We start from the raw sequence: 27,815 nt of genomic DNA on the forward strand, positions 1-27,815 counted from the left end.
GCTCTGGCAGTCTAAACAGAAAACAGCCCTGGGGCATCTGCTCTGAGTCTTATACCCATAGAGAGGGAAGCCTGGGTCATATGTGGTATTAATGCTCTGCGTGGCTCAAAGTTGACCCGAAACTCCACACCTTCCTGCTTCAGCCTTAGTGTGGGGCTTTGTAAATCACCAGACCCAGCTCATTGTGCTGTTCCTTAAAATAGACCTACCAAGTTCATCTCGTGCGTGTGTGTGTGTGTGTGTGTGTGTGTGTGTGTGCCTGTGTGTGTGCGTGTGCGTGTGTACTATGTTCAGCATCGAGCCCAGTGCCTTGTGCAGGCTAGGCAGGTCCTCTTATCACTCACTCAGCTATACTCCTGGCCCTTCATTCTTTATTTAATCCCTGAGGAATCTGGCCTTCAGTCACAGCTTGTGTGGGGTTGGGACTGAGCTGCAAACCCAGTGTTTCAGACATGTGACTGGGGAGAGATGTAAGGTAGTGTTAAGATAAGGCTGGGCAGTGGGCTGGATAGATGGGACAGTGGGCTGATGGGAAGGTGTGTGAGCTTAAGCTAGTTGCTATCTGAGCAGTAGCCCTGATGAAGGAAGGGGCCTGGGGATTACAAATGGAGGTTGATATGTGTCAGGCCATGGAAAGGCTGTGTACTGAGTGCAAGAGAACTGAGCCTGGGAAGAGGCTTTGTTTTTTATTTAGTTTTTGGTGCTAATTTGTGCTTGGAGTCCTCTGGTGGTATCTCCTGTAATAAACTCTAGCCCCTTAGAACCCCACATTCAGACCTGTTTCCTCCTGCATGCCTGCCTGCCTGTCTGTCTACCATATATCCATCCATCCATCTATTGAAACTGGGTTTCTCTGTGCAGCTCTGGCTATCCTAGAACTTGGTCTGTATTATGTTGACCAAATTGGCCTCAAACTCAGGGATCTGCAAGCAGATTGTTCTTGGCAAGGTCTTCCACAGAGGAGAGAGAACCTTGGTTGTGGTGTTTCAGGCCTGAGTTCAGCTTTCTAGATGGACCAGTTTCTGACTCGGAACAGACAAGTGGGTTCAGTGTCATTTCCTAAGGGCCACCCCTGCTTTTCTATTAAACATTTTATTTGTGGTATGTGTATATGTGTGTTGTATAGGTCAGAGGACAGCTTGGGGATCAGTTCTTTCCTTCCACCTTTATGTGGGTTCCTGATTGAGCTCAGGTCTCCAGGCTTGTGAGGGAAGTACTTGCTGTGCCATCTTACCTGCCCCACACCTGGGTTTCTTTCATTCTTTGAAGATGTATTTAGATTTTTTTTAAAAAGATATACTTTTATTTGTGTGTATGAGTATTTGACCTGTATAGTGCCCACTGATTCTAGGAGTGGGGGTCGGTCACAGATGGAACTGGAGTTACAGATGGTTGTGAGCCACTACATAGGTGCTGGGAACCAAACCTGGGTCCTCTGCAAGAACAGCAAATGCTCTCAACCACTGAGCTGTTTCTCCACTCCCTCTTTTATTTTTTAAATTATTTGAGTGTGTGTGTGTGTGTGTGTGTGTGTGTGTGTGTGTGTGTGTGTGTGCGTGCGCTTGCACTTGAGTGTAGGTCTGTGTAAGGGTGTGTACATGACTGCAGGTGCCTATAGAGACTAGAAGAGACTAGATCCCTGAAGCTGGAGTTACAGCCTGGATCCTCTGTAAACAGTTTGCACTCACCCTCTGATCTGCCCTCCATCCTTAAGGTCTACTTTTCTGAGTGCTGTATAGAGACGCCCTGAGAGAGGAGCCCTGGCTGGGCTGGCCCGCGCTGACATCTGTAGAACCCTCTCGCTTAGATTCCTGTTCATTTCCCTGCTGGTTTTACCCGTACACCAGAGGTCAGTCAGAACACTGCTGCCTCGAGGTCAGCCTGATCCTGCTTTTGTGAATGAGGTTTCTTTGCTCCCAGTGTGTGTTATTTTTACTTGTGATCCTTAGACGCTATGGTGATGCATTAGGCAGATCCCAGTGCATCTCAATGTGCTTGTCATCTGGCCTTGCATATGTGTTAGGGGACTTTCTGCTCTCCCTGTACCAGACGGCTGCTCATTGTGTCTGTGTCCCACAGCACCCCAGTGGTCCAGTGTACTGAAGCATGTACTGGCCTGTGAGCATCGAAATGTCTGAAATAAACAGTGGAATTAAAAAAAGATTTTTTTTTTCCAGGCAGGGTACGTAGCTTAGGCTGGGCAGTGTAGCTGAGGGTGGCCTTGAATGAATGATTTTCCTGTTTTTACCTCTAAACTGCTGAGATTACATGCATCACTGCCCCTGGCTCTGGGCCTTCCTTAGGCAGTAGCTTTTTGGCAGATGCTGAAACAATAATTGCTGTTCTGATCTTCTGCTTGGATTTTGTGTTACTCTCTAATTTTTGAGTGAGATTTAATAAGTAAATTTATGAAAATTAAAGTTTAATTTTTGTTACATTTAAAAATGTGTGTATGTGCATGTGTGTAATGTGTTTGGGGACACTCATGCTACCGTATGTTGTGAAGCAGGCAGAGGATACCTTGAAGGTGGTACTCTCTGTCTATCACATGGGTTTGGGGAGCAAGCTCAGGACCGGACAGCAGGCCAAGTCAGGAAGCGGAGAGATCACATCTTCAACAGGGGGAGTAGAGGGCAGGTGGGCCAAGGCCATAAAACCCTACTGACATGAGAGACTTCCTCCTGCAAGGCTGCACCCCTAGAGCAGTGGCTCTCAACCTCCCAGTGCTGCGACCCTTTAATACAGTTCCTCATGCTGTGGTGACTCCAACCATAGTTATTCCATTGCTATTTTACAATTGTAATTTTGCTACTGTTATGAATCGTAATGTAAATACTTGACCTGGTGTCTTGGAGGTTCCGTGACCTCCCCAAACACCGCCATAATCCAGGACTGAGTGTTTAAATGTGTGACCTGCTCTCTTTCTGGGCAGGTCGTGGTTCTGCCGTCTTGTCTGATGATGGCCTCCCCCCTCCTTCTACACAGTCTCTGCCTCCCAGCCATGGCCTAGCTGCACTCAATGGTATGGTTTCTCCTATTGACCACTGTGCTCTGAGCTGGCAAAACTGCTTCGTCAGTATGGATGATGCAGTTCCCGGGCTTGAGGGTGAAGACTGAGAAGGCAGGAGATGGTACTAGTATCAGGGAGACTGAAGAGAATGGGCTTTCCTTGTGAAATTCGCCTGTGAAGTCAGGGTCTGAGTTAGAGCTCTGTCACCCACACTGACATCTGCAGGCCGCCCGTGAGCACCTGGGTTGAAGGCTGTCAGCATCCGTCCATTGTCTTTCCTGCCTACTGCAACTACACAGATGCTGCAGCAGCCGCAGCCTGGAGTCCAGACCCTGGGCTCTTTGACCTTGGACAAGATCTCTGTCCCAACAACTGGACATGAATGCCTTCCTCTGTCAAACAGGCTGACACAAGGGTATCTTCTCAAAGGGTGTGTGAAGAGTCGGGGACATGTGAGTGCCTGGGGGGCGGGGGTCCAGTGCTCAGGAATGCCCATGGCAGCTGTCGCTGCCCCCAGCCCCCAGTCAGGCCATTCCAGATTGCCTGGTCAGTCATCTGACGCTGGCTTCTACCCAAATGCCGAGTGAAATTAATCCTGTTACCCGGAAATGGCTTTTGATAAAATACTGTGCTGGGAGACAGACCCTGTGGAGGACAGCCAGCCAGAACCTGCTGGACAGGCGGGCCTGTCTGGAGAGGCGTGGCCTGGGTGTCAGTGCCTTTGTTGGCTAGAATCTCTTGGGTGGCTTTTGTTTCATCCCCGCCTGGGCCTCTGCTGTCTTTAGATCATGTGCCAAAGTGTGCGTATTTAGACTTCTCACTGCCACAGTGTGCGTATTTAGACGTCTAACTGGCTTGTCTTTATTAGTTCTTTCTCTAGAACTGTCTTCATGAGGGATTTCCCCCACCTCATCTGCCAAAAAGCAGTATTTTCTCTTTAACCAGTGATTTTCACAGTGCATCTGGGCCCCATAGAAGTGCCTAAGGCTGCTGCTGTGGGGCAGGAGGGTCCCAGGCTGGCCACAGCACCTGCAATTCCTTCCAGTTTTCTCTGTGGTACTAAAGTTTCAGATTAGATTTTGTTTGGAGATAAAAAGAGGTTGTCACCTACAAAAAGACCAGAAGGCAGCAGACAGCTGTGGCTGCGTGCCAGGCTGGGCCACACTCCCAGCCAGGACCTGGAGTGTGTCTGTGCCAGTCCTGTCCCATAGACCCAGGTGTGAGTCAGGCTGCAAGGCGTTGGGCTCTGACCTGCCAGCAGGCCTCCGCAGCTTCCTGATTGACAGGCAATGCCTGCCCAGGCTTGCTTCCTGCCATCCTGGCCCCCAAGCTGGGTGTGGGAGGGAGTGTGTGTGGATGGGTAGAAGACAGGCAGATATCTGGAGCTGGTTGAAAGCCCACTGACAGCCAGGGCTTCTGGCCTGTGCAGTGAAAACCAGCTGGCAGAGAAGAGCCAGGTGGGTGTGGGCTGGGCCAGGCCTCATGGGGCAGGCTTTGGAGGGAAGAGAGTTAACAGCTATGGATGGTAGCTGACTGAAAGACCTAGAGAGTGTTGTAGGCAGGAGCTGTAATGTACTCTAGAAAGCCAGGCGTAAAATGTCTCCACCTCTCGGGTTGCACTTGACTCCCAGTGCAAACTCCTCTGGTGTAGTGTGCTTGGACAGACCGCCTTCCATTTGTGTGGTCTCCTTCTGTGACTGTGGATGGAACCCATGCCAGGCCCCTCCCCAGCCCCTGTGGGGTTGTTACATCCCCAGTGCCTGGGAAGAGATGGCTGGTTTGACACAGAAGAGTCACGAGGCTGTACTTGGCTAGAGTTGTCTTGCACCTGAGAGTTCTTGACCAGGATCCAGGCAGCAGTGAGGTGACTGAGGTTTGGTGATGCCAACGGTGTGGCCAGCAGGTGCCAAACTCAGTGAACTGCTGTGCCGCTGTAGTGCAGGCCTGGGTTAAGATTCCCAGGCACCTCACAGTCCACACTCAGCACATCAGGCAGGAACACACTGTCTTTTGAGTAGTTACATTTACTGGGAGCACCCAGTTCAAGAAGCAGTTGAGTGTGGAGGCTGGAGAGCTGGTTCAGTGGTTAAGAACACTGACTGCTCTTCCAGAGGTCCTGAGTTCAGTTCCCAGCAACCACATGGTGGATCATGACCATCTGTACTGGGATCCTGTGCCCTCTTTGGTGTGTCTGAAGAGAGAGGCAATGTACTGACACACATTAAATAAACAAATCTTAAAAAAAATAAAAGCAGTTGTGGACAGACCATGGTAGTTGGACTTTGGCTACTTTGCTGGTTCTTTCTTCCACTCTTTCAGTCCCCTGCCATTAGCTAGGAGAGAAAAAGGATACAGAGGAGAGGAAAGAGATCCCCGAATAAAGTCAGGGGTGGGAAAGACTACTTATTCCTTGGGGGAAAGTTTCTTCTTGTTGTTTCTTCTTTGTGCACTACTACTGAACAAACTGTGACCACCACCAACAAAACAACATTTATGTAACTTCTGAAAAGTCTGCAGAATTCAAAACGTCACACAATTGCAGAAACTCTCTACAGCTGGCAGAATCACATCTGAAGTGGTCGCTTGCTTATCCCACACCTGGGATTAAAACAAGAACATATTCTCACAATATTTCTGTTTTTAAAGAAACCAAAATTCCAAAATTGTCACTACAGACCATCACCGCCCAGATATGTTTTACAGTCTCAAGAGAGGCACGTGCTTTTCTCCTGCAGTGTTGGGTGGGATTTGCTCAGGCTTCTGAACTTCCGTTCCTTGGGGATGGGTGGCCCCTAGCCTTACTGGTGAGTACCAGGCAGGCATCTTGAGGGTGCTGTCACCTAGTCAGTGACTGATCAAAGATGTAGAGACAGAGATGGCTCTGCTCTTAAAGGTACTTGCTGTCAAACCTGAAGACCCAAGTTTAGTCTCTGGATCCCACTTTGAAGGAAGCAGAGAACTGAATCCTGTGAGTTGTCCTCTGACAGAAAAAATATTTACTTTAGTGGGATGGTGGTGGCATGTACATCGTTAATCCCAGCACTCAGGAGGCAGAGGCAGGTAGCTCTCTTGAGTTCAAGGCTAGCTTGGTCTACAGAGTGAGTTCCAGGACAGCCAGGGCTACACACAGAAACTCAAAACAAAACAAAACAAAACCAAAAACCAAAAACATTTACCTTAGAATCAAAAACCCAGCTACACTGGCACAGGAACGGCAGCAAAGACTCCGCACCCCCTTCTCACCAATGTCCATTTTGTTTCTGTTCTTTCCTTTTTTTGGACATAGGTCTCACCGCGTGGTTCATTTTTTAATTAATAATTCATCTGAGTTTAAGCTAGTGCTGCTAAGTCCAGTGCTGCACTGTGTGGCTGAGGAGGTGCTGGGGCAGGGCATCCTCCTCACTGATCACTGTGGTCAGGAATGTGGCTGGCATTTCGTGTGTGTCCCTGTACCAAGGCCAGAGATGGTGGCATGCCCCTAAGCTGGCAGTGAGGCGGGGCTATGGCAGTTTGTCCTCTATTGTGCCAGGTTTGCCTTGTGAGGGTTAGCACGTGCATGTGATAGCTTCTGCTTTTGTGGTAACTTACTGTACACACTGAGCGGCTTGAAACACAGAGACGCCTGAGCTGTGCCTCCCAGGGCTAAAGCCAGATGGCCGGCAGGGCTATCCTGTGCTGAAGGCTCTCAGGAAGAATCCGTTTTCTTGGGGGGCTGCCTCCTGCAGCTCCCAGTCCTTTTCTCTGTCTTCCCAGCTGCCTCCACCCTCCCACCTCTCTGACTGATCTGTTGTAGGACCCTTCATGACTCCATTGGGCACGTTAGACTGTGCAATCTGGTTTGCCGTCCCTAGGACCTTGGCTTAGTCACATCTACAGCATAGCATCCCTTTGTCAGCTGGCTCTAGGAGTGAGGACTCTTGCTCTTGGTTTCGGGACCTTGTAACACTGAACAGAGCTTCTCACAGTCCCTGTGTGTAATCCATCTTTCCGCCTCCGGTCAGGTCTCCACTCCACCCTACCCTTGGCATTTATATTTCTTTGTAACAAATATTACAAAAAAAAAAAAAATCTACCATTTTAGGCTTGAGGGCACAGTGGTAGGTTATTGCTATGCCTGTTTCAGGTTGAAAGGTGCCTTGTGGAGCAGGGTACAGGTCCCATCACACGGTGAGCGTCCAAGGGCTTATGTTCAGGGTAAGCATATGTGCGCATTCTAGTCTTTCTTTATGTGTATGTGTGTGTACCTGCAGGAATTTATGTGGACTGCATGTGTGCAGGTGAGCCACCAGGTGGGTGCTGGGAACTGAGTGTGGCCATCTGCCAGAGCAGTAAGTATGATTAACCATTTGGGCTATCACCCCTGTTTTGTGTTTGTTTTATTTTCAGACTTTTTTTTTTTTTTTCCAAGACAGGGTTTCTTTGTGTAGCCCTGGCTGTCCCAGAACTTGCTTTACTCTCCTGTCTCTGCATTCTGTACCTCCAGGGACACCTGTTAGAGCTTTTTTTTTTTTTTTTTTTTTTTTTGCTACTTTATTGGGTTCTCACTTCCTTTCCAATGCCCCCAACACTAGGTAGGAGAGAAAGGATAGAGAGGAAAGGGGCCATAGACCTGTTCAGCCAACAAAATACACTACTTCTGCTGATTAGAGGCTTTGGGTTCCTTGGGGGCAAGTCCAGTCTTTGTGTCTCTTGCTCATGACCAGTTGACAAACTGCAGCAGCAGCCTTCACCACAGGCCCTCTTGGCTCTCTCATTTACACCCTCTCTAGAGTTCCAGAATTAAACTGTCTGTAGTTTGCAAAGACCCTGCCCTTCCTAGAGCTGAGACGATCATATAGGGGCTGTGGACAAACTGAAGCAGCTGGGATTAAAACAGAAACATGTTCATATAATATGACTGGGTATTTAAAGAAACCAAAACTCTCACTATAGATACCTGACTGCTGGGAATTTCTGCCCAAGTCTTCTCTTCTATTTCAGGTTATTAGTTTGAGTTGACACCAGTGTGTACTACCCAATCCTACCCAATTTATAAAGAAATGAACTTTTTTGAGACTTTTATTTTATATGTATGAGTATTTAGCTTGTGTGTCTGTCTGTCTGCCTGTGTGTGTGTCTGGTGTTGGTGGAGTCCAGAAAAGGGTATTGGATTCCCCTGGTACTGGGGTTACACCTGATTTGAGCCGCTGTGTGCTGGGATTCAAACCTGGGGTCCTCTGGAAGAGCAGTCAGTGAGCGTGATCACTGAGCCATGCCTTCAACCCGTGCATCTTTATTTTTGGCAAGGCAGTTGTCTCTTTTTCTGGAATGTGGTCTGACATCTCTGTACGGGTGCACTGTGCGGCAGTTAGATCTGGGTGGCTCGCAGACCCGTCGCTGTAGATTGCGTGTTTCTGTGGGTAGGAGCGGTCCATACACTACCTGCTGTTTTGAAGCACTATGTTACTGCTGCCTTCCTGACTTTCCTGTTCCACTCTAGAGTATTCATTCAGACTTACCTCCTCCAACCTAGCATTCCTCACTCCCTCCCCCTCTCCTGCCCTCTGACCCTCCCTGTCTCCCAGCCTTTGTTAGGTACTGCTTTTCTGTCTGCTTCTTGGAGATCAACTTTTAAAAAACTTGATGTATTTATTTTACATATTCATTGTGTGTAAAATTGAGAGAACAACTTGTGGGAGTTAGTTCTTCCCACCCTGAGGGTTCTGGGTATAAGTTCTCCTGGGCTCCATAGTTCCTTGCATACTTGGGTTTGGCCATCAATGGGTCTGATGCTCCCCGTACTGAGTCTATTCACTTTCAGATAGCCTGGTATTCTTGGACCTCTCCCATGACCACTGCTGTGGGTTAGGATTTGAATGAGGAAGGGAATAACTGCACAGCCAGGGGGGGCTGTGACCATGTCAAGAGGAAGGGCTGTCTTTCCGTGGGGGAGAGTGCCAAAACAGGCAGAGGGATGTTTCACATGAGTACCAGCCTTCCATGTGCATTTGATTTTTATGATTTAATTTATTTTATGTATGTGAGTACACTGTCACTGTCTTCAGACACACCAGAAGAGGGCATCGGATCCCATTACAGATGGTTGTGAGCCACCATGTGGTGGCTGGGAATTGAACTCAGGACCTCTGCAAGATCTGTCAGTGCTTTTAACCAATGAGCCATCTCTCTAACCCTCTATGTGCATTTTTAAAGTTAAGATTAATGTGTGTGTGTGTGTGTGTGTTTACAGATGCCATGGTGTGCATGTGGAGGTCAGAGAACAACTTCCAGGGGTCACTTCTGTCTTGCCACTGTGGGTTCTGGGCATTGAATTCAGGTTTTTAGGTTTGTTCAGCAAATGCCTTTATCGTACTAAGCTGTATCTGCAGCTCTCACAAGCGTTTCTTCTGTCTGTCTGTCTGTCTGTCTGTCTGTCTCTGTCTCTCTGTCTCTCTGTCTCTAATTTTCAAGACAGGGTTTTACTGTGTAGCCCTGGTTGTCCTGGAACTCACAGAGCTTCTTCACCTGCCTGTCCTTGAGTGCTGGGATTAAAGGCGTGCGACACCACCTCCTGGCTCACGTGCAGTTCTTCAGGGCATTTCCTGGTACACACTGTGTATTCACAGGCTCCTGCAGCACCTGGCCAGTCCTGGTTTGTGCCTTTGATGTGTCAGGAGGCGCAGCTCTGTCCACACAGATGTGACCTCAGTAGCTCTGTGTCAGCGTTTGTTTTCCGTGCCTGTTGTAATTGAGTGTTGTCTCTCAGGCTTCACAGTGTGAAGTAGTGTAGGCATCTGTCTTAGACACCATCTTATTAGGTGCCAGATGCCTTCCAGATACACTGTTGTGTTCTCCTAGCCCAGTAACTTCAGGACAGACTCACAGAGCGGCAAATTCACTGTTAGAGCTGCCTCCCTCTCCCTTTTCTTAGTCACCCTGTGAGGCCATTAAGGACATGTGGTTGTGATACTCAGTGGATACTCTTGCTTCTTGTTCCATACTTTGCTTACAGGGTTAGGAAGTCATGGTCCCTTGCACAGGCTCAAGTTCAGCGTGTCTAGTCAAGGCTGACGTAGTGTAGGAAGAAGGTGGTGAAGGCTGGTCTTGGTCTCAGTTTCATTGAGCACAGAGCTCACTGATAGTGGACAGACACTTAGTGTTGGAACTAATGAACGAATGAATGAATGAATGAATGAATGGGTGAATTAGGGAGCAGACAAGGAGAGTGCTGATATTGAAAGGGTAGAAGCTTCCAGTCTTTTTGAGGTTTGGTCTTAGTGGAGGAGGTGCTGGAACAGCCACCTTGCTCTGTTGCATGGCTGCTGTTCTCCAGGTGCTGACTCTACCTGGCCGAATCTGTCCCTGGCTCCCAGGTCACTTGCTGGGGTTTGCTCCTCCCAACACCACGTGTGTGGCTCAGGTGGGCTGTGCTCCTCCCTTAGGCTAACTTGCTGCCTTTTTGTAAGAGCTGGAAGTCAGGAGTGTTGTTTCATCTTCAAGAGTTGTCCTTGATTTGTAGAGTGACTGAGTGTGTCAGCATCTGTTTACAGTATGGAATGGCATGGCAGCAGTCTCCAGCTTGTCTTACCAGCAAGTCTTGAGTGAGGGTGGGGTAGCTCAGGCTATCTGCAGAGCTGGCCACCTAGAGCGAGCACCTGTGGGTAAATGCTGAGGGCATTTTCCTTGGGACAGTCCCTGGCTGTCTTCACATCTGCAGGATGTCTTCCGTTCCTGAAGGATTTGCTCCTCTGAATTGTTGGATTGGTGACTGATCTCCTGTCTTCTGTTTCAAAGGCAAATCGGAGCGGTGCCGAGAAAAATTTCCTTACTAGATGACATTTCATCGCGATGTCCGATCGTTTGGGGCAAATAATCCAGGGCAAGGATGGGAAAAGCAAGTACTCGACTCTCAGCCTGTTTGACAAGTACAAAGGGAGGTCAGTAGGCGCCATCAGATCCTCAGGTAAGGCCTGCCAAAGGCCCCTCTACGGTCGCTTCTTGCCCTTGTAAGATGGCCAGGCCTGGCCAGGCTCTTGAGTCCCTAGTCAGTTTGGGCTGGCAGGTGAGGTGACATAGCCTTAACCCTCTTAGTTTCCTAGATCTGACTTTGTGGAACGTAGTGGAACAGGTTTGTGTAGGATTTGTTGCCACCCACAAGACCTTCCTGGGGGTTCTTGGGGCACATCCAGGACCATGTCATGGTACAGGGGTAGTCACTGTGAGCTAAACTTCCTGGGCCTGGCTTCTCCCTGGCATGAGCTCCTCCAGCTGCCTCCTGCCAAAGTAGAATGTGCAGATCCCAGCAGTCTTTTGTCTCTGCTCTGGAGGAGGAGCTGGCAGGAACTAGAGTGACTACCAAGCACTTGTCTTCGCTTGGCCTTGTTTTTCTTCTTAGTCTGAGCAGTGGTGTGTATTTTGGCCTCTTTCCTCCTGTGAGGTGTGTGCTCCATCCCATGTACTTTTCCTTGCAGTTATTCCTAGACATGGCTTACAGAGTCTCGGGAAAGTTGCCACAGCCCGGCGTATGCCACCGCCTGCAAACCTGCCAAGCCTGAAGTCTGAAAACAAAGGAAACGACCCCAACATCGTGATAGTTCCCAAGGACGGGACAGGATGGGCCAACAAGCAGGACCAGCAAGACCCAAAGAGGTGAGCCACCGGTGGGTGGATGACTGTGGGGGGCAGCCACAAGAGGGGGCTGACAGGGGGTGGGGCTGAGTGGCGGGGTACCCAGTACCATCTGCTCTGTGGGACGTAGGTGTGGCCTTGTAGAAGGAGAGCTGGGAGTAAGGAGTAAGGGCAGGCTTCTGTGACTCTGCACTCTTTGCTTGCCTTTATATGGCTAGGCCTTTGAGCTGATTAATAAGTAGCATTTCTTTGGATAACCATATTCCCCAAGGGACTGTGTACAGTGATTGAGACCTGTCCCCAGAGAACTACCAGGTTGGGGCAGGGCCCCTGTGTCTTCCATGTTAGGAGAATGTAGCTTGGGAGTTACAGCCTTAGGAGCCTAAAGTCCTGAGCCATGTGTCTCTAGAGAGACAGCAGGCACTTGGCCTGCACAGGCTCCTCAGATGACGAGCCTTCGAGCTCTCTGTGTCTTTGTGTGGATCAGAGAGGAAGCCGGGTCCTGGGAGGGGCTCCAGAGGCAGAAGCCTCCTGTTGGAGCTTGCTACTGGGTCCTGGGTTTGCACTCAGGAGGCAGAGATAGTCATATCTCTATAATTTTCAGGCTAGCCAGGGCTACATGGCGAGACACTGTCTCAAACAAAAACAAAACAAAAATATTATGCAGTCAGTTTGTGAGGGTTCTATGGATGGGGGTATATCACGACCATCAAGGTTGCTTGGCCTTGCTTGTTGTTTCTAGTCAGGTCATTTGTGGTTTGCTGGGACTTCTGAACTTGAGGGTTCCACCTTCAAGGAGAAATAGTCCTTAGTTCCAGGGGTGGCCACTAGGGCACAGTGGTGAACCCATGGGATAATAGCCTGACTCAGTGGACATGAAGGTGTCAGTTGTCATCATCCATTTGAATGGCACCCACCAGCTCTTTGGTAAGAAAGTTTCCTGCGGGTCAGTGGGAATGCTGGAGCCTCTGCTTCTCAAAGCTGCAGAGAGAGGAGGCCGCAGAGTGCTGTCCCTTCTCTATGGTCTCCCAGCAGTGGCAGGGACAGTGTCAGACACCTGGTAAAGGCCTCCTGAGGAGGGAGTGAGGACGGGCAGTTGAGGAGGCTCCCTGTTGCCCTGGCATGCTCTCCTGTGGGGACTTGGAACTTAGGTTTGGGGATAGAGAGGTGCCACTACCTGGAAGCATCAGTTTGTCGTTGTTGTGACTTGTGAGTGGCTGGGGCTAGTTTAGCAGTGTGTCTGCGGAGTTTGGCTATCAGCTGAGCCCCTGGCAGTGGCTGCTTCTCACCGAGTGGGCTGTCAAGTGCAAGGCTCTACTGCGGCTGAGTGGAAGAGTGGAAGGCTCCATACAGCCAACCTTCCTGTTGGCCTTGACAATGCCTGGAGGCCTGTGCCTGTGTGTCTCTAAAATGTCTGTTGCAGTTCTGTCTATAATGAAGAAGAAAGAGGAGCAGAAACTAACTAACTTATGTCTCATCCAGCTGCAGCTAGTCATCCCTAAAGGAAGTTAGATATAAGAAGGCTCTAGTAGACTGGAAGAAGAGATTGTGGAATTATGTGCATGGGGCTATCTTATGTTAAAAATACTATATGAACATATGTATAGAGAAATCTGTGGGAATCAGAGCTTATGCATGGGGGATGAGATGGTAATGTCTGTTATTTATATTTATAAATTTATTTTTATTGAGTGCAGGCGTATGGTGAGGCAAGATAGAAGTCTGTCACTTGTCAAAGCATTTGCTCTGAGTAGGTGGAGAGGCTCTCCGGTCCTTACAGCGGTGACTCAGTTTCTCCATTGACAGACCTATTGCTTTCTTCAAGCTCATTTGACAACTGTAGGAAGCAAGCAGCAGACTGCCCCATGTCCTGGGCGGTGTCATCGCACCAGCCTAGGGCCTGGGTCACCATCTGGTCACTGTTGAGGCAGCAGAGTCTGACCCCACTGTGCATCCTGCCCTTTTCTAGTTCCAGTGTGACAGCCTCTCAGCCGCCGGAGTCGCAGCCGCAGCCGGGTTCGCAGAAATCTGTCTCCAATTTGCAGAAACCGACACAGTCTATCAGTCAGGAGGTAGGTGCTGGCTTCCTGTCGTGACATCCCTGGTGCTGAGGATGGTGGTGCTATTTGGAAAAAGACAGGTTCTTGGCTTGGGTAAAGCTTGGGATGAGCGCAGGCTAGCTCGATGCTTCCTAATGAGCTCTGTGGGACCAGTCCTGTTGAGCAGAGGAAGTGTCAGGCTGCAGAAACACCCCATTGTCTGGTGTGTTTGAAAACAATCAGCTGGCTGGCTGTGACTCACCAACGCTTTCTTTTCTTTTCCTTTTTTTTGAGACAAGGTCTTACTCTGTGGACTGGGCTGGCCTTAAGCTCACAGAAATTCGCTTGCCTTTGCCTTGCTTTGCTGGGATAAAAGACAAGTGCCACCATGCCTAACTTACCAGCTGTCTTGACACCTTGATTCTGTATCGTCTGCCGTGACTGGAAGACTATATGTCTGGGAGCCTTTGGCCTCTCTAGAACACCTCCCTCTGCAGTGTTGAAGACCCCATGTCCATCCCATGCCATGCACATTGACCACAGATCCTTGGGCCTGTGACATCACAGAGTGGAGTTGACTTCCTGTTTCCCAGATTTAAAGCTAAGCAGGATTACAGTCCTGGTGCCTCAGATTTAGCTGTGCAGAGCGGAGCTTGCTTGGCAAGCTTACTTGTGCCCTGGCTCTGGAACCTTGGTAGGGTCTTTGGCAACCATAGTAAGGTTGCCAGCACTGGCCACTGGAGGAAGGAGCCTCCTCCACACTGGTCATTTTATCTAGCAATCAACTCTTCTTAGAGGCTCTGGGGTTTTCTTGATTACTTCAGGGGAAAGGAAGAGGAACACCCCATGTCTTGTGAACTCTTAGAGGGTCTTGACAGCCCACTGCCTTTGAGACAGAAATCATCAGCAGTATTGTCATTCCCCTGTTAGTGTCTCCGTAAGGACTGTGTCACCCTGAGGCTGTAAACACAGGTGACATGTGTGGGACGAGAATGGCGGCAGCCTTGGTACCCCTCTGCTCATAAGATGTTGGGCCTGTCCTGAGCAGACCATCAGGGGACACCTTCAGGCTTACCACAGAAGCTAGCAAAGAAGCCGTGTTATCTGTGTTTAGGGTTAGGCAGATATAGCAGATATTTTCTGCATGAGGAGTAAGTCTGAGCCCCATTTGGAATATGACCAGACCCTTCCAGGGGCATGGTGGGATTTTACTTGCTAGCTTAAACTTTCATTGGAGGCTGCCTGTAGGGCCAAGGCCGAGACAGGCAGGAGTGAATGAGCAGAGGAAGAAGGCCTCTTTGGAGTCAGGCTGGGAGGACCAGCACTTGTTTCAGAATGGTTGTGCACATTAATTTTCCTGGGTGTGTTCCACACTCATCAGTGGCCCAGATTTGAAACATGTGCTGAAATCAGGGTTGGAGCTTTGTCTCTGGAGCAAGACAGCACAACTCTGTGTGGGCACGGGACAACCTGGCAGTGTTTGCAGAGCTCTGCACACGGTGGGCGTGGGCGAGTCCTCAGCGCTTGCTCATCAGCCGTGCTACTCTGGGCCCTAAGCTCCTGACCCTGGCTGGGTCTGCTACACTGACAGCTCTGAAAGTGGCCATCTGCCTTCTGCATGAGGCTTGAGTCTAAAATGCAACTCCCACCCCCCCCCTTCCGTTTGTGGTGCTGGGGGTAGAGCCCAGGCCCAAGCAGGCCAGGCCAGTGCTGTGCTGCCGAGCCCTGCCACGGCTGAGTGCCACATTCCAAGGCACAGCAGGTTGGCTGAGTTGGCTCTTCTTGCTTCCTTCCTTCTCTTAGAACACAAATTCAGTGCCAGGTGGACCAAAGTCATGGGCACAGCTGAGTGGAAAGCCAGCCGGACACGAAGGTGGTAAGTGAGTGTAGATGGTTTGGATGGGGTGGGTGGGCAGGAGAGATCGGTCCTTTCCCTGACTCGTCCAGTTAGACGTGGGTCCCTAGAAGCTCTGGACTCCTCCACAAAGGCTAGTGTTGGTGCTGTGGTGTCCTGTGTGAGTGCAGTTGGCTGCCAATTCTATGATGGCTGGCCTCGTTTGAGTTGAATATTGGTTACTAGAAGGGTTCTTCTTAAGCTGGGCAGAGGAGCCCCAACACGGGCTCTGATGGTCATTGTCAGCTGTGCTGTCAGGGGTGATTACTGCCACTGTCATGTTGCCACTCAACTGCTTCTCCCTCACTGGCCTGGCACTGTCCCCAGCTCCAGGGGAAGCCAGTATGGACATGGAGCCACCATTGCAGACATTCGCCCAAAGCCACTGGAGGAGTGGATAGGATTGGTTATTGTCAGTGTTCCGACTGGCAGGAAAATCTGAAAAGGTCAATCCACTGTGGAGACAGGTGAAGGGCTAGCATGCTGCAGGGGGGAGTGTTCAGAGTATGTCCAGTGGCTAAGGTAAGCTGTGACTAGGTGAAGTGTCCTGGGCACATGCCACAGTCCCTGTAGCCCCGGAGGTGAGGCCAATGTCAGCAGGTAGGTTTTCTTGTTTGTTTTAAGATTTACTTATTTGTATGCGTATGAATGTTTTGTCTGGATGTATGTCTGTCTGCACACCAGAAGAGATCATCTGATCCTACGAGACTACAGTTACAGATGGTTGTGAGCCAGCGGGTGTTGGTGAGAATTGAATTCAGGACCTCTGAAGGAGCAGACAGTGTTCTTAACCACTGAGTCAACTCTCCAGCCCCCAGCAGGTGGTTCTAAGAGCACCATAAATCCAGAAGACTACATGAAGTCTCCTGGGTTTTCCATATCAGCTGTGTACTTGTGTTCTGATGCACAGTGCTGACCCAGCTCTGCAACCCTGCCTGTGAGGGAGAGTGACGAGGTGCCTGGTGTAGCTCCCAGTAGAACCTGATGCTGCTCTTTGTGTGGGGAAACAGCCCTGGCAGCCTGTGGGTGTTTTTGTTTGTTTGTTTGTTTGTTTTTGTTTTTTGTTGTTGTTTTTTGTTTTGTTTTATTTATTTATTTTTTTTTTTTGAGACAAGATTTCTTTGTGTAGCTCTGGCTGTCCTGGAACTCACTCTGTAGACCAGGCTGGCCTCGAACTCAGAAACCTGTTTCTACCTCCCAAGTGCTGGGATTAAAGGCGTGTGCCACCACTGCCCAGCATGCCTGTTTTACTCTTGTCCTCTGCCCTGGGGGTACATTCCCACTCCTGTGTCCCTGCAAGCCAGGGTTTTGCCATACTTGACATTCAGTGGACATGGGTGGCCAGCACAGAGGACATGCCTCTCTCCAGAGGCCATTGTGATGGAGCAGAAAGCCCATGCTATGCCAGAACTTAGTGCTCAGCGTCTCCTGGGCACCGTGGGCAGTCACAGTGTGCACGGCTTCACTCTAGCTCAGCTGCACACCACATAAGCACCTTGCTGGTGAGGTGACAGATGGGCAGCAGGGAGGGCAGGTCCCTCAGAAAGTGGCTGGCAGAGCAGCGACTGCACTGTCAGCTGAGGCCCCGTGGTCTGTGTTCTTTGTGAAGGTTGAGTGCTCTGTGTGTGTGTGTGTGTATGTGTGTGTGTGTTTCTCCATGCTCATGTAGACATGCATGTGTACATACGTGTGTGTGTGAAGGCCAGAGGATGTTTTTGCATGTCATCTCTCATGAGTGGTACACCTTATTTTCTGAGACAGGTCCTCTGGCTTGAAGCTCACTGTCTTAAGTTGCTCTCTGTTGCTGTGACAAAACACCATGACCAAAAGCAACTTGGAGAGGAAAGGGTTTATTTCTGCCCATCATGAGCAGAAGTCTGTAGAGGAACCCTGGGCTGGACTCTGGAGGCAGGGACTGATGGGGAAGTCAGAGAGGGATGCTGCTTACTGGCTTACTCCCCTGGTGATTCAGTTTGCTTTTTTATATGTGATTTGCCCAGGGGTAGCACTGCTTCCAGTTGGCTGCATCTCCTGCATCAGTCAGTAACCAAGAAAGTGCCCCACAGACATGCCTACAAGCTTGTGGAGGCATTCATAATTAAGACTTCATCTTTTGATTATAATCGTATGCCATGGTGCCTGGTATGACTTTTTAAAAACTCTCTCTGTGTGTGTGTGTGTGTGTGTGTGTGTGTGTGTGTGTAAAAGTGCAAGTGCATGTGTGCCACAGTGCACGTATGTGGAAGTCAGAGGTCAGCTTCCAGAAGTCAGTTCTTATCTTCCCCCTTGTTAAAATGGTGTCTTGTTTCTTGCCATTACATTCCATGCACCAAGTCCACGGGCCCAGGAGTTTCTGGATCATTCTGTCTGCCTCCCAGGGAGCCCTAGGATTATACATCCCTGTCATTTTACCCAGCTTCTCACTTAAATGCCAGGGATCTTAACTCGGGTCGTCAGGCTTGCATTGCAAGCGCTGGGACAGACATCAAAGGTGTGTGCCCCTCCCCCTTGTGTGGCCTGGTCTGATTACCTTGCTTGTCTTGTGGTAGAGTGCCAGTATTGGGTGACCGATGTAAATGCTGAAATCTTAGGGATACTAGTGTGCCGGTGTGGGATTGGGTTACCTGTCATAGTTTTGGGGTTTTTTTTTTGTTGTGATAAAAGGAAGGAAGTGAGGGTTAATTTAATTTACAATTCCATTATGGTCAGTCATTATTAGGAATTGCATTGAAGCAGCTGGTCACATCAGTCAGAGCGGAAAGCAGTAATGCATGAATGAATGCATTCATGTTCAGCTTGCTTTCCACTCTGTAACGTCCACAACCCCATGCCTAGGGAGTGATGCGACCCACAGTGGGTGGGAGTTCCCACCCAGTGATATCATCAAAAGTATCCCCCACAGACATCCCCATTAGCCAACATGATCCAAACAGTCCTTCCTTGAGACTCTAGAACAATGGTTCTCACCTTCCTAATGCTGTGATTTTTTTTTTTTTTTTAAATCATGTGGTGATCCCCCAACCATAAAATTACTTTCATTGGTACTTTGTTTTTTGGGTTTTTTGTTTTGTTTTTGTTTTTGTTTTTCGAGATAGGGTTTCTCTGTGTAGCCCTGGCTGTCCTGGAACTCACTCAGTAGACCAGGCTGGCCTTGAACTCAGAAATCCGCCTGCCTCTGCCTCCCAAGTGCTGGGATTAAAGGCGTGCGCCGCCACCACCCGGCCTGGGGTTAAAATGTTAAACTAGGGCTGCTTCTTCCACGGGGGTTGGGTTGAGCGCTGAGTGACATCTGAGGAGAGAAATGGGATTGGGGTTACACCAGGACCATGCTTGGCTTTGAAGGGCTGGAGAAGGTTGAGAAGTGAGCCCTGGAATTTACAGGCCACACAGCCTTGTGGGTGTCTGGTGCTGCCCTCATGAAGCAGCCTTACCACCCGGAGAGACACAAGCACCAGGTGACTCTTGGGGGTGGAAAGGTCCATGTGCTGGAGCAGAGGTGACATCCTGTCCCTCACCTGCAGCCACGCCAGGCCACATGCAGCTAGGAAAGCAGCAGGGACTGTTGGCTGTCTCACTCGCTCCCTGTGTCTTCTCTGCCTCTCTTAACAGGTTTAAGGGGCTCAAGCCGACTGTTACCCTTCTCTCCCGAGGAGTTTCCGACGCTGAAAGCAGCTGGCGGGCAGGACAAGGCTGGCAAAGAAAAGGGCGCCTTAGATCTGTCGTATGGGCCAGGACCAAGCCTCCGCCCTCAGAGTAAGTGGAAGGCAGCTCTGTTCCCAGGCCCTCTCTGGGCACCAGACCCCGTCCTTTTTACCCTTCCACGTGTCCCCCAGCTGCTTGGGACTAGGTAGGTGTCAGAGCATGGAAGCCAGTAGCTTGTTGGTCCTGACTGCCTCTGGCCTGTTTCTTACATCTGGCTCTCATCCCGCTCGCTGAGCCAGGTCTTACCACTTGTCCATTTGTCATAAACTATTACCTCCACTGAGCTGGGTTTTGCTTCATGCATACATGCAGGGTGCAGCTGACTGATCAAGTCCCTGGTTCCCATGGACTGTTCCCAAGCCCCTCCACATGCTGACTGTCACTCCAGGAGCTTGTACACAGTCTGGCTTCCTCCCTTCCCCAGCCACAGAACCGACCAGGTGAATCTGCAGCAGCCAGCACTGTAGCGCCCTCTGGTGCTGGGGGCGAGGGCAGGCCTGTTGTGTGTCCTTTGCCAGCAGGCCTTGGATGTGGGGGCCTCCTGTTTAAGAACTGGGTTCTCTTTTTGGCCTGACCAAGGAAGCTGAACTACCTCCTTGTTCAGCTCTTGAAATTCAAGGATCTTTTGTCTGCCTGTATTGTTCAGTCCCGAGGTCTCTCCTCTTGCTGGCACTAATGATGGCAAATCAGAGGCACTGTCTCGAAGCCGAGTGACCACCATGCCACTCTGACAAAACAGCACCTTTGCTGAGTATAGTCAATGCTAAATGTGTGGTCAGTGTTAGGAGAGCCCTGCCTGACTGAGTGGGTCACCCCGTGTTAGGAGAGCCCTGCCTGACTGAGTGGGTCACCCCGTGGGACACTGTGGAAACAGAACCACCTTCTAGACAGTTCCTCTCGAGAAGGTGAGAAGTAGAGGGCCTAAGGGGTGATCCTGGCTTCTCAGGATTGCAGCAGGGCCAAAGCAGCCTTTTCTCTTGTGGTGGCGAGCGCTGGGTCCTTTCCTGTTTCAGCTCCTAATCGGAAATGGACAGGGAGTTGTCTGGATTCGTTCCTGTCTGCCCCACAGTATGCAGTGGGGCCACGTGAGTTACCTGCAATAACTGAGTTCAAAGAAACACTGAGAACTAATGCATACTGCAGAAGCGGGCGGGTTCACACCATTGATGTTTGTCTTTTATAAGCTGATCTTAAGTGTGCATAAGGAAAGTCAGTCTGGCCAAGCATGGCAGCTCTTGCCTTTAATCTTAGCACGTAGGAGGAGGCAGTTGGATCTCTGTAAGTTTGAGGTTAGCCTGGTCTACAGAGAGAGTTCTAAGCTATCTAGGGATATAGAGTAAGACCCTCTCAAAAAAGAAAAACCAGACTGTGTTAGGTCTGTGAGTGGGCCTGGAGAAGCACAATCTCACATGGATAGATAGCTCAGGTTTTTAAGTTTTTCAGACAGTTATTTTGTGTGTGTATGTCGGGTAGGGGAACACACATACCATAGCATGCATATGGAGGTCAAAGGACAACTTGTGGAAGTTAGCTCTCCCTGTTTGCCTCAGCAGTTCTGAGGATCGAACTCGGGTTATCAGCTTGGCAGCAGCCCACAGAGACATGTCACCAGCTTCATCCTCAGGTTTTTACCTGTGAACTGAGTGTGTGCTTTGTGGATGCCACATGTGATCACAGGGTACCAATGTTTCCAACATTGGCTCATTGGGCAGTGGTTTAAACGTGAGCCCACGTGGAGCCGTACCAGCCTTGATGGATGGGGTAGTATTGGCTGAAGGAGGGAGTCAGGCTGTCCTGATGTCCCCACGATCTGCCCTCTGGGTGGTCTCATCATAGGGAGCCGGTTCTGTGTCCTCTTGTGTCTCTGAGGTGGAGCTCACTTGTTTCTCAGGCATATATCCAATACCCTGTAAGAAGTTCTAGCTTCCTGCTCCCCAACTACCAACATATGGGTTTCTTTTTCTGTTTTCATTGTGATTTTGAGGTGTTTTTTAAGAGGGGGTAGTATCCATTGTCCCTCACAACCTTACAGATCTTCCTCCCTTACCTTTCCTCTTTCGTCCCCTTCCACTTCACAGATGTGACAAGCTGGAGGGAGGGCGGTGGGCGAAACATCATTTCTGCCACGTCTCTGAACGCCTCCCCAACAGAGCTGGGCAGCAGGAACTCCAGTGGGGGCGATGGAACCCCTTCCTCAGCATGCACCAGCGAGTCTAAGGACCCCTCTCTCCGCCCGGCTCAGCCCAGCCGCAAAGGGGCCTCACAGTTCATGGGACATGTTTACCAGCCACCCACGTACCACGACATGCTTCCAGCTTTTGTAAGTCTTCAGAGCATCCTGTTCCATAACTGTATGCTCCTGTTCACCACTCAGCCTGAGCTGTCTCAGGACAGCAGCCAGGGACTGCTGTGGCCTACAATAGAGTTCTCTCCCTCAGCCTGAGCTGTCTCAGGACAGCAACCAGAGACCACTGTGGCCTTCAGTAGTCTCTTCCTCTGGCCATTCCCGGACCACTGCCTCTGGCTTCTGCCCCTGTTCTTTGGATGCCACTGTAGCTTTGGCTCTTTAGAACAAGGGAAGGCAGATGTTCTCAGCCTATTGGATAGACCCAAGGCAGATGGGGCAGTGTGATTCATTAGAAAACCCTCCACTCTTTCCTGTTCCCCTGACCCCCCTTTTCTACTTTTCAAAATGAATTCTCATGTAACATGTAATTTGGACCATCATTACAAAATCTCACTCATGGATCCTGTATTTCAGATGTGTTCACCACAGTCATCAGAGAACCAGAGTACGGTGGAGCGAAGCTCTTTCCCTGTTCCTCAGCTCCGCCTGGAACCCCGTGTTCCCTTCAGACAGTTCCAGATGAATGACCAAGATGGGTAAGGCTGTGACCCTGTGTCACGTGCGTCAGTGTGTGACGGCTCATGCAGGGGCGCTTTGTGCTCTGGAGACTGTGGGGTGGGTGGCAAGGCTTGGGCCTGGCAAGGAGCTTGGTTTGCAGGGCTAAATGCCCGCGGTGCAGGAGCTTGGCAGGACTGTGGGGCTGGCAGTGAGCATGTGGCACTGGGGATGGAGCTAGCGTGTTTGTAATTGTTCATCGCATGTTTCTTCTGAGAGGAAGTAGCTCCAATAGTCACTTAAGCACCAGACTGTGCCGGGTGGAACTTGCTTTTGGAAAGGGACTGTTTCTGCCTGTAGGTCGACATGAGCCCACTATATTTGTCTGTCTCACCAGGAAAGAAAGGCCAGGCCTGGCACGGCCAGTGCGCCCACTGAGGCAGCTGGTGGAGCGGGCACCCCGGCCCACCATCATCAACGCAGAAAATCTGAAGGGCCTGGATGATCTGGACACCGATGCAGATGACGGCTGGGCAGGTGAGTGGTTGAAGGGGCAGCAGCCCTTCTATGCAGCCGAACTAGAGGGAGCTCCCTGAATGACTGGCATCTTCTTACAGTGTATGCTCTTAATTGTAAAACTGTGGGAGATTGTGATGTTGTTTTTGAAAGAACTTTCTGGAATTACAGGCATTTACCAATATGCCTGGCTAGGAATCATCCGTGCTGAGGGTTAAGCCCACAGTGCTCGGCTGTGTGCTATACAACCCCAAGGAGCTCCCCTTCCTTAAAATTCTTTTTTCTTCGGTTACATTTATTTATTTACTTGGGGTATATGTGTGTATGACTATGGGCTTGCATGCCTGTGTCCCAGCACACACATGGTCAGAGGATGTCTTTTATGGGAGTTGATTGTCTTTCCATGTGTCCTGGGATCCAACTCAGGTCATCAGCCTTGGGGATAGGCACTTCACCTTCTGAGTTACCTTGCTGGGCCACACCCTCCTGATTTTGAGGCAGGGTCTTGATATGTAACCCAGACTGACCTTGACCTCTGTGTCTTGCTTCAGCCTTCAAAGCCCCAGGATTGCAGGTACAAGGTACCTACCTATATGGGTTTTTTTGGTTTTGGATTTCATGACAAGGTTTCTCTGTGTAGTCCTGGCTGTCCTGGAACTCACTTTGTAGTCCAGGCTGGACTCTAACTCACAGAGCTCTACCTGCCCCTGCCTTCCAAGTGCTGGGATCAAAGGTGTGAGCCACCACTGCCTGGCTTGTCATCATTCTTATGTATCTGTAGTTTGTTGCTTCTGTGCCATCAGTATACTGTGCTTTTGTCTCTGTTTAGAAGTCTCATGAACAGGAGCTTAGGGCTCTAGAGAGAAGGCCCAGGAGTTCAGAGCACTGACTGCTCTATGTCAGCTCCGAACCATCGTAATTCAAAGGAGCTAACACCTCTTCTGGCCTCTGCAGATGGGCAAAATACTCACACACATTAAAAAACCAGAAATCAAATAACAAACAAAAAAATCCTAGCCCAGTATGGTGGAGCACACCTTTAATCCTGGTACTCTGGAGGCAGAGCTAGGCAGATCTCTGAGTTTGAGGCCAACCTGGTCTACATGAGGCTAACCTGGTCCACATGTAGGATCCTAGCTCAGTAAAACAAAATAAAAATCGAAAAACCAGAAACAAAAAATAGAGGTCAGGCTAGACCCCTGGCTAGAGAGATAACGCATCAGTTTAGAGACCCGCTGCTCGTGCAGAGGACATGGGTTTAATTCCCAGCACCCACAGCAGGTAGCTCACAGCCACCAGTAACTCCAATTCCTAGGGACTCTGAAGTCCCTTGGACTGTTGCATGCATGTGCTACAGATAAATCCGTGCAAGTATACACACATGCATAATAAGTAATTAAGAAGAAAGAAATGTGCATTATTTTGTAGGCTGGGGAGGTGGCTCAGAGGTTAGGAGCGTGGCCTGTTGCAGAAGACACACCTGGCACTCCACCTCCAGGTGATCTGACACCCTCTTCTGGCCCACGTGGGCACCGGTACACGCATGACATTCACTCATGCGGACACCTGCGCACACATGAGTAAAAATAAAACGCAGTTTTCTCAGTCACCCTTTGTATCCAATCCAGATGTGCTTTGCCTCCCTTGTCAGTGGTGACATTCCCTGGTGTCCAGTGGTCCTGCTGCCTTTGCTGTTGACCCACGCATTGTTTCAACTTAGTGAGACTTTCTCTTGAGGTGGTTTGGCACCTTTGCCAGACGTCAGTTAACCATGTAAATCCTTGCTTATTTCTGGATGATGTTATTTTCATGGATCTGTTTGTTCAGCTGTGCAAATTAAAGTATATCTTAAACTCAGAGTATGAGCTTTCCATCTTGGGTCTTTGCACGTTTGACTCCTCAAGTTCTTTGTGGATTTGTGCAAATTTGTACTCTACCCTGGCAGTGTTTACAAAGAACCTGCTTCTATGTCAGGGTCAGCTGCTCAGTTTTGACTCTTGGGTTCCAGGATTTCTTACTAGATCTTCTCATTAATGTTTGGTAGTTGTCAATGAAGAGTATCTTTTTTTATTTTAAAGATTTATTTATTTATTTATTTATTTATTTATTTATTTATTTGGTTTTTCCAGACAGGGTTTCTCTGTATAGCCTTTGGCTGTCCTGGAACTCACTCAGTAGACCAGGCTGGCCTCGAACTCAGAAATCCACCTGCCCCTGCTCCCAAGTGCTGGGATTAAAGGCATGCGCCACCACCACCCGGCTAAAGATTTAATTTTAAGTGTATGTCTGTGTGGCTATATGCACATGAGTGCAGATGCCCTCTAAGGCCAGAAGGGGGCGCCAGATCCCTTGACGCTGTGGTTCTGGTTCCTAGAGTCCAAACGAGTTCTCTGCAAGAGTGATTGATGCATGTTCTTAACTGCTGAGCTGTGTCTCAGCTCCAGTGGAAAGGATCTCATCTCGTTGTTTTCTGGTCATTTTATTCATGGCTAGATGGCCTGTTTAGCATGTACAGGGAGCATGGGTAGCATTTGAATGGGAAGCGCTGCTGTAGATGTTCTTGTGACACCCCCCCCCCCCCTGCACATAAACAGACTGGAAGTGTTGGTTCATCCTGGAGTCCTGGCCACAGCTACCTGGGCTGCTAAGGCTAGAGGCTCACTTTACCAGCCTGGGTATTAGCAACAAAACTTTGTCAGCTTTTAACAGTGGTGGTAGGAGCCAAGTGAGTGGCTCGGTCATTACAGTGCTTGTCTGGCGTGCAGAAGGCACTGTGTTCAATCCCTCTCCACCATATAAATGGGCTGTGTTGGCAATGGGTGGGACTTTGCATAGCAAGTTCAAGGCTAACCTGTGACACATGACATTGTCTCCTAAGCGAATAAATACAGAAAATAGTTTTCAAGTACTTTGTTTTAGATACTGCTATAAGTGAATTTTTTTTCAATCACTTTGAAGATTTTTTTTTTAAACAAATACCAGCTGGATTCCCACTGGACTTTGTAGAAGCCGCCCACCAGTCTCACTATTTTTCTTGACCTAGGATTTTCTGCATGAACTCTCAGGTCACCTGCAACTTTGGTTTTATGGGACTGGAAAGCAAATCCAGGACCTTGCTCATGGTGAGCTGATGCTGTGCCACTAAATTACATCCCTGCTCCTTTAAAAAATGTTTCACAAGCCTGGTGTGGTGGCACGTGCCTTTAGTCCTGGCACTCTGGACGTGGATCTAGCCTGGTCTACACAGAGAGTTCCAGGACAGCTAGGCCTACATAGTGAGACTCTTCCAAAGACAGATAGAAAGTTGGTTTACATTAATTAGATAATAGATTTTAGGATTACTTTTTTGTGGTGTTGGGTTTGGAGTCTGGGGCTTCAGGCACACTAAGCAAATGCTTCAGTGTGAGACACACCCCCGCTGTCTTTTCTGCCAGTTTTTATGCCGTTTTCTTGCTGTATGCTGTAATGTTTCTAGGGTAGTGCTAGGGTTGTGTGCCACCCAGAGGTGGTTTCGTTTTGTACATCTCAATGGGTAAGTGGGTAGACCTCATGCTTGTTTTCATAGGACTGCCCTTCTCTGTCCTGACAACATGGCACATGCCATGTTAGTTACTTTTCCCACACACGATGTCTCCACTTCTTATGTGTTTAGATTCACTTTGCTAGTGTCTTACTAACATTGCAGCCATCTGTGTTTGTGAAGGCCTTCCTTGAACTTTTATCTTTGTGTGTATGTGCGTGTGTGTGCGTGTCTCCCCAGTCACCCACATTCATATTTACAACCCACTAATATTGGGTGCTACAAGGACCCACCACGTTTTGTCCATCAGTTATGGACACTTTCCCTGCGTGTGCCAGTCAGGGTGTGGGGCATGGACCCAGCAGTCTCTCTGACAGTGTCTGTTGGAGAGGTAGACCCTGTCTGGTTTCCTTTTCTTTTGCCTTGAATTACGGTTTTAGGCTAGTCGTGACAGTGCATACCTGTAAACCCAACACCCTGAAGCACTCACAATTGTGAGTTTGGGGCCACATAGGGAGGGCGTCTTTACTTTTCTCCTGATTTAACAACTGTATGTGGGAGGGTCAGTATTGACAGGTGTCGGGATACTCATCGCTTTTACCTAGGACTCTCAGGCGCTGCCGCTGGGCGGGTAAGCAGCCCCTTACCTCAGATGGGGCACCACAGGCTGCAATTTTAGAGTGTCTTATGCTCTGGGTCCTTTTGCCATTGCAGGCCTCCACGAGGAAGTGGACTATTCTGAGAAACTGAAGTTCAGTGACGATGAAGATGAGGAGGACGTTGTGAAGGACGGCCGGTCAAAGTGGTGAGTCCCTCACTCCAGGTCCCAGCATAGGGCTGTGAGTCCCTCACTCCAGGTCCCAGCATAGGGCTGTGAGTCCCTCACTCCAGGTCCCAGCATAGGGCTGTGAGTCCCTCACTCCAGGTCCCAGCATAGGGCTGTGAGTCTCACTCCAGGTCCCAGCATAGGGCTGTGAGTCCCACTCCAGGTCCCAGCATAGGGCTGTGAGTCCCACTCTAGGTCCCAGCATAGGGCTGTGAGTCTCTCACTCCAGGTCTCAGCATAGGGCTGTGACTCCCACTCCAGGTCCCAGCATAGGCAGGTGAGTGCTACTACCTGGCGGGCACTGTGCTAGGAGCAGTTCCTGGTTTTCATAGCAGCAGGAATGAGGTGTGCTCAAGACAGCATGCAGGAACCGGTCAGCCTGCATCCAGGCTTGACTGTGGTTGCCCTAGTCCTTAAATCTCTGCACATAATTTCCCACTGATGGTCGTGGGCGTGGCACCTTGAAAAGCTTTTGTGGCACACCACTGAAGGTTCATCTTTGTTAATCCACAAACTCTCAGAGGCTGGCCTCTCTAGCAGTACACTGGGCGGTATGGGACCGTATGTGTGCACAGCAGATTGCCTGCGTTCACTCGGGTGTGCGCTCGCACCGCATTGCCTCCTGCATTCGCTCTGCCCCTCTCTCTCTCTCTCTCTCTCTCTCTCTCTCTCTCTCTCTCTCTCTCTTTCTCTCTCTGTCTCTCTCATCATTTCTATTGGACTAGTTTTACTTAATGTCCTTTGGAGAATATGACATTGTACTGGAATTCCCTTAGGGTTTTGTTTTTTATTATATTTTATTTTTATTGTTTTAAAATTGTGTGAGTGCACTTGTGTGTGTGAGAGTGCAGGTGACTGT

General features: G+C 49.6%; 1 protein-coding gene across 11 annotated transcripts in view; it reads left to right on the forward strand.

The window, feature by feature from the left end:
* Window positions 1–27,815, forward strand: part of Prrc2b (proline rich coiled-coil 2B) — an 82,981-nt gene that overhangs the window by 19,255 nt on the left and 35,911 nt on the right. For 9 of the 11 annotated variants that reach the window (XM_034494211.2, XM_034494205.2, XM_034494208.2 and 6 more), the window contains exons 2-10: window positions 10,784–10,952; window positions 11,461–11,638; window positions 13,587–13,689; window positions 15,460–15,532; window positions 19,160–19,303; window positions 21,331–21,572; window positions 22,014–22,135; window positions 22,492–22,631; window positions 26,845–26,935. In XM_034494211.2, coding sequence (XP_034350102.1) covers window positions 10,838–10,952; window positions 11,461–11,638; window positions 13,587–13,689; window positions 15,460–15,532; window positions 19,160–19,303; window positions 21,331–21,572; window positions 22,014–22,135; window positions 22,492–22,631; window positions 26,845–26,935 — 1,208 coding nt within the window. In that variant the 5' untranslated portion in view covers window positions 10,784–10,837. The remainder of the gene's footprint in view (window positions 1–10,783; window positions 10,953–11,460; window positions 11,639–13,586; window positions 13,690–15,459; window positions 15,533–19,159; window positions 19,304–21,330; window positions 21,573–22,013; window positions 22,136–22,491; window positions 22,632–26,844; window positions 26,936–27,815) is intronic. The other 2 variants (XM_076928483.1, XM_076928484.1) reach the window with 1 other exon arrangement.

Source organism: Arvicanthis niloticus, chromosome 2 (assembly GCF_011762505.2).
Source record: "Arvicanthis niloticus isolate mArvNil1 chromosome 2, mArvNil1.pat.X, whole genome shotgun sequence".
NCBI classification, from domain to species: Eukaryota; Metazoa; Chordata; class Mammalia; order Rodentia; family Muridae; genus Arvicanthis; species Arvicanthis niloticus.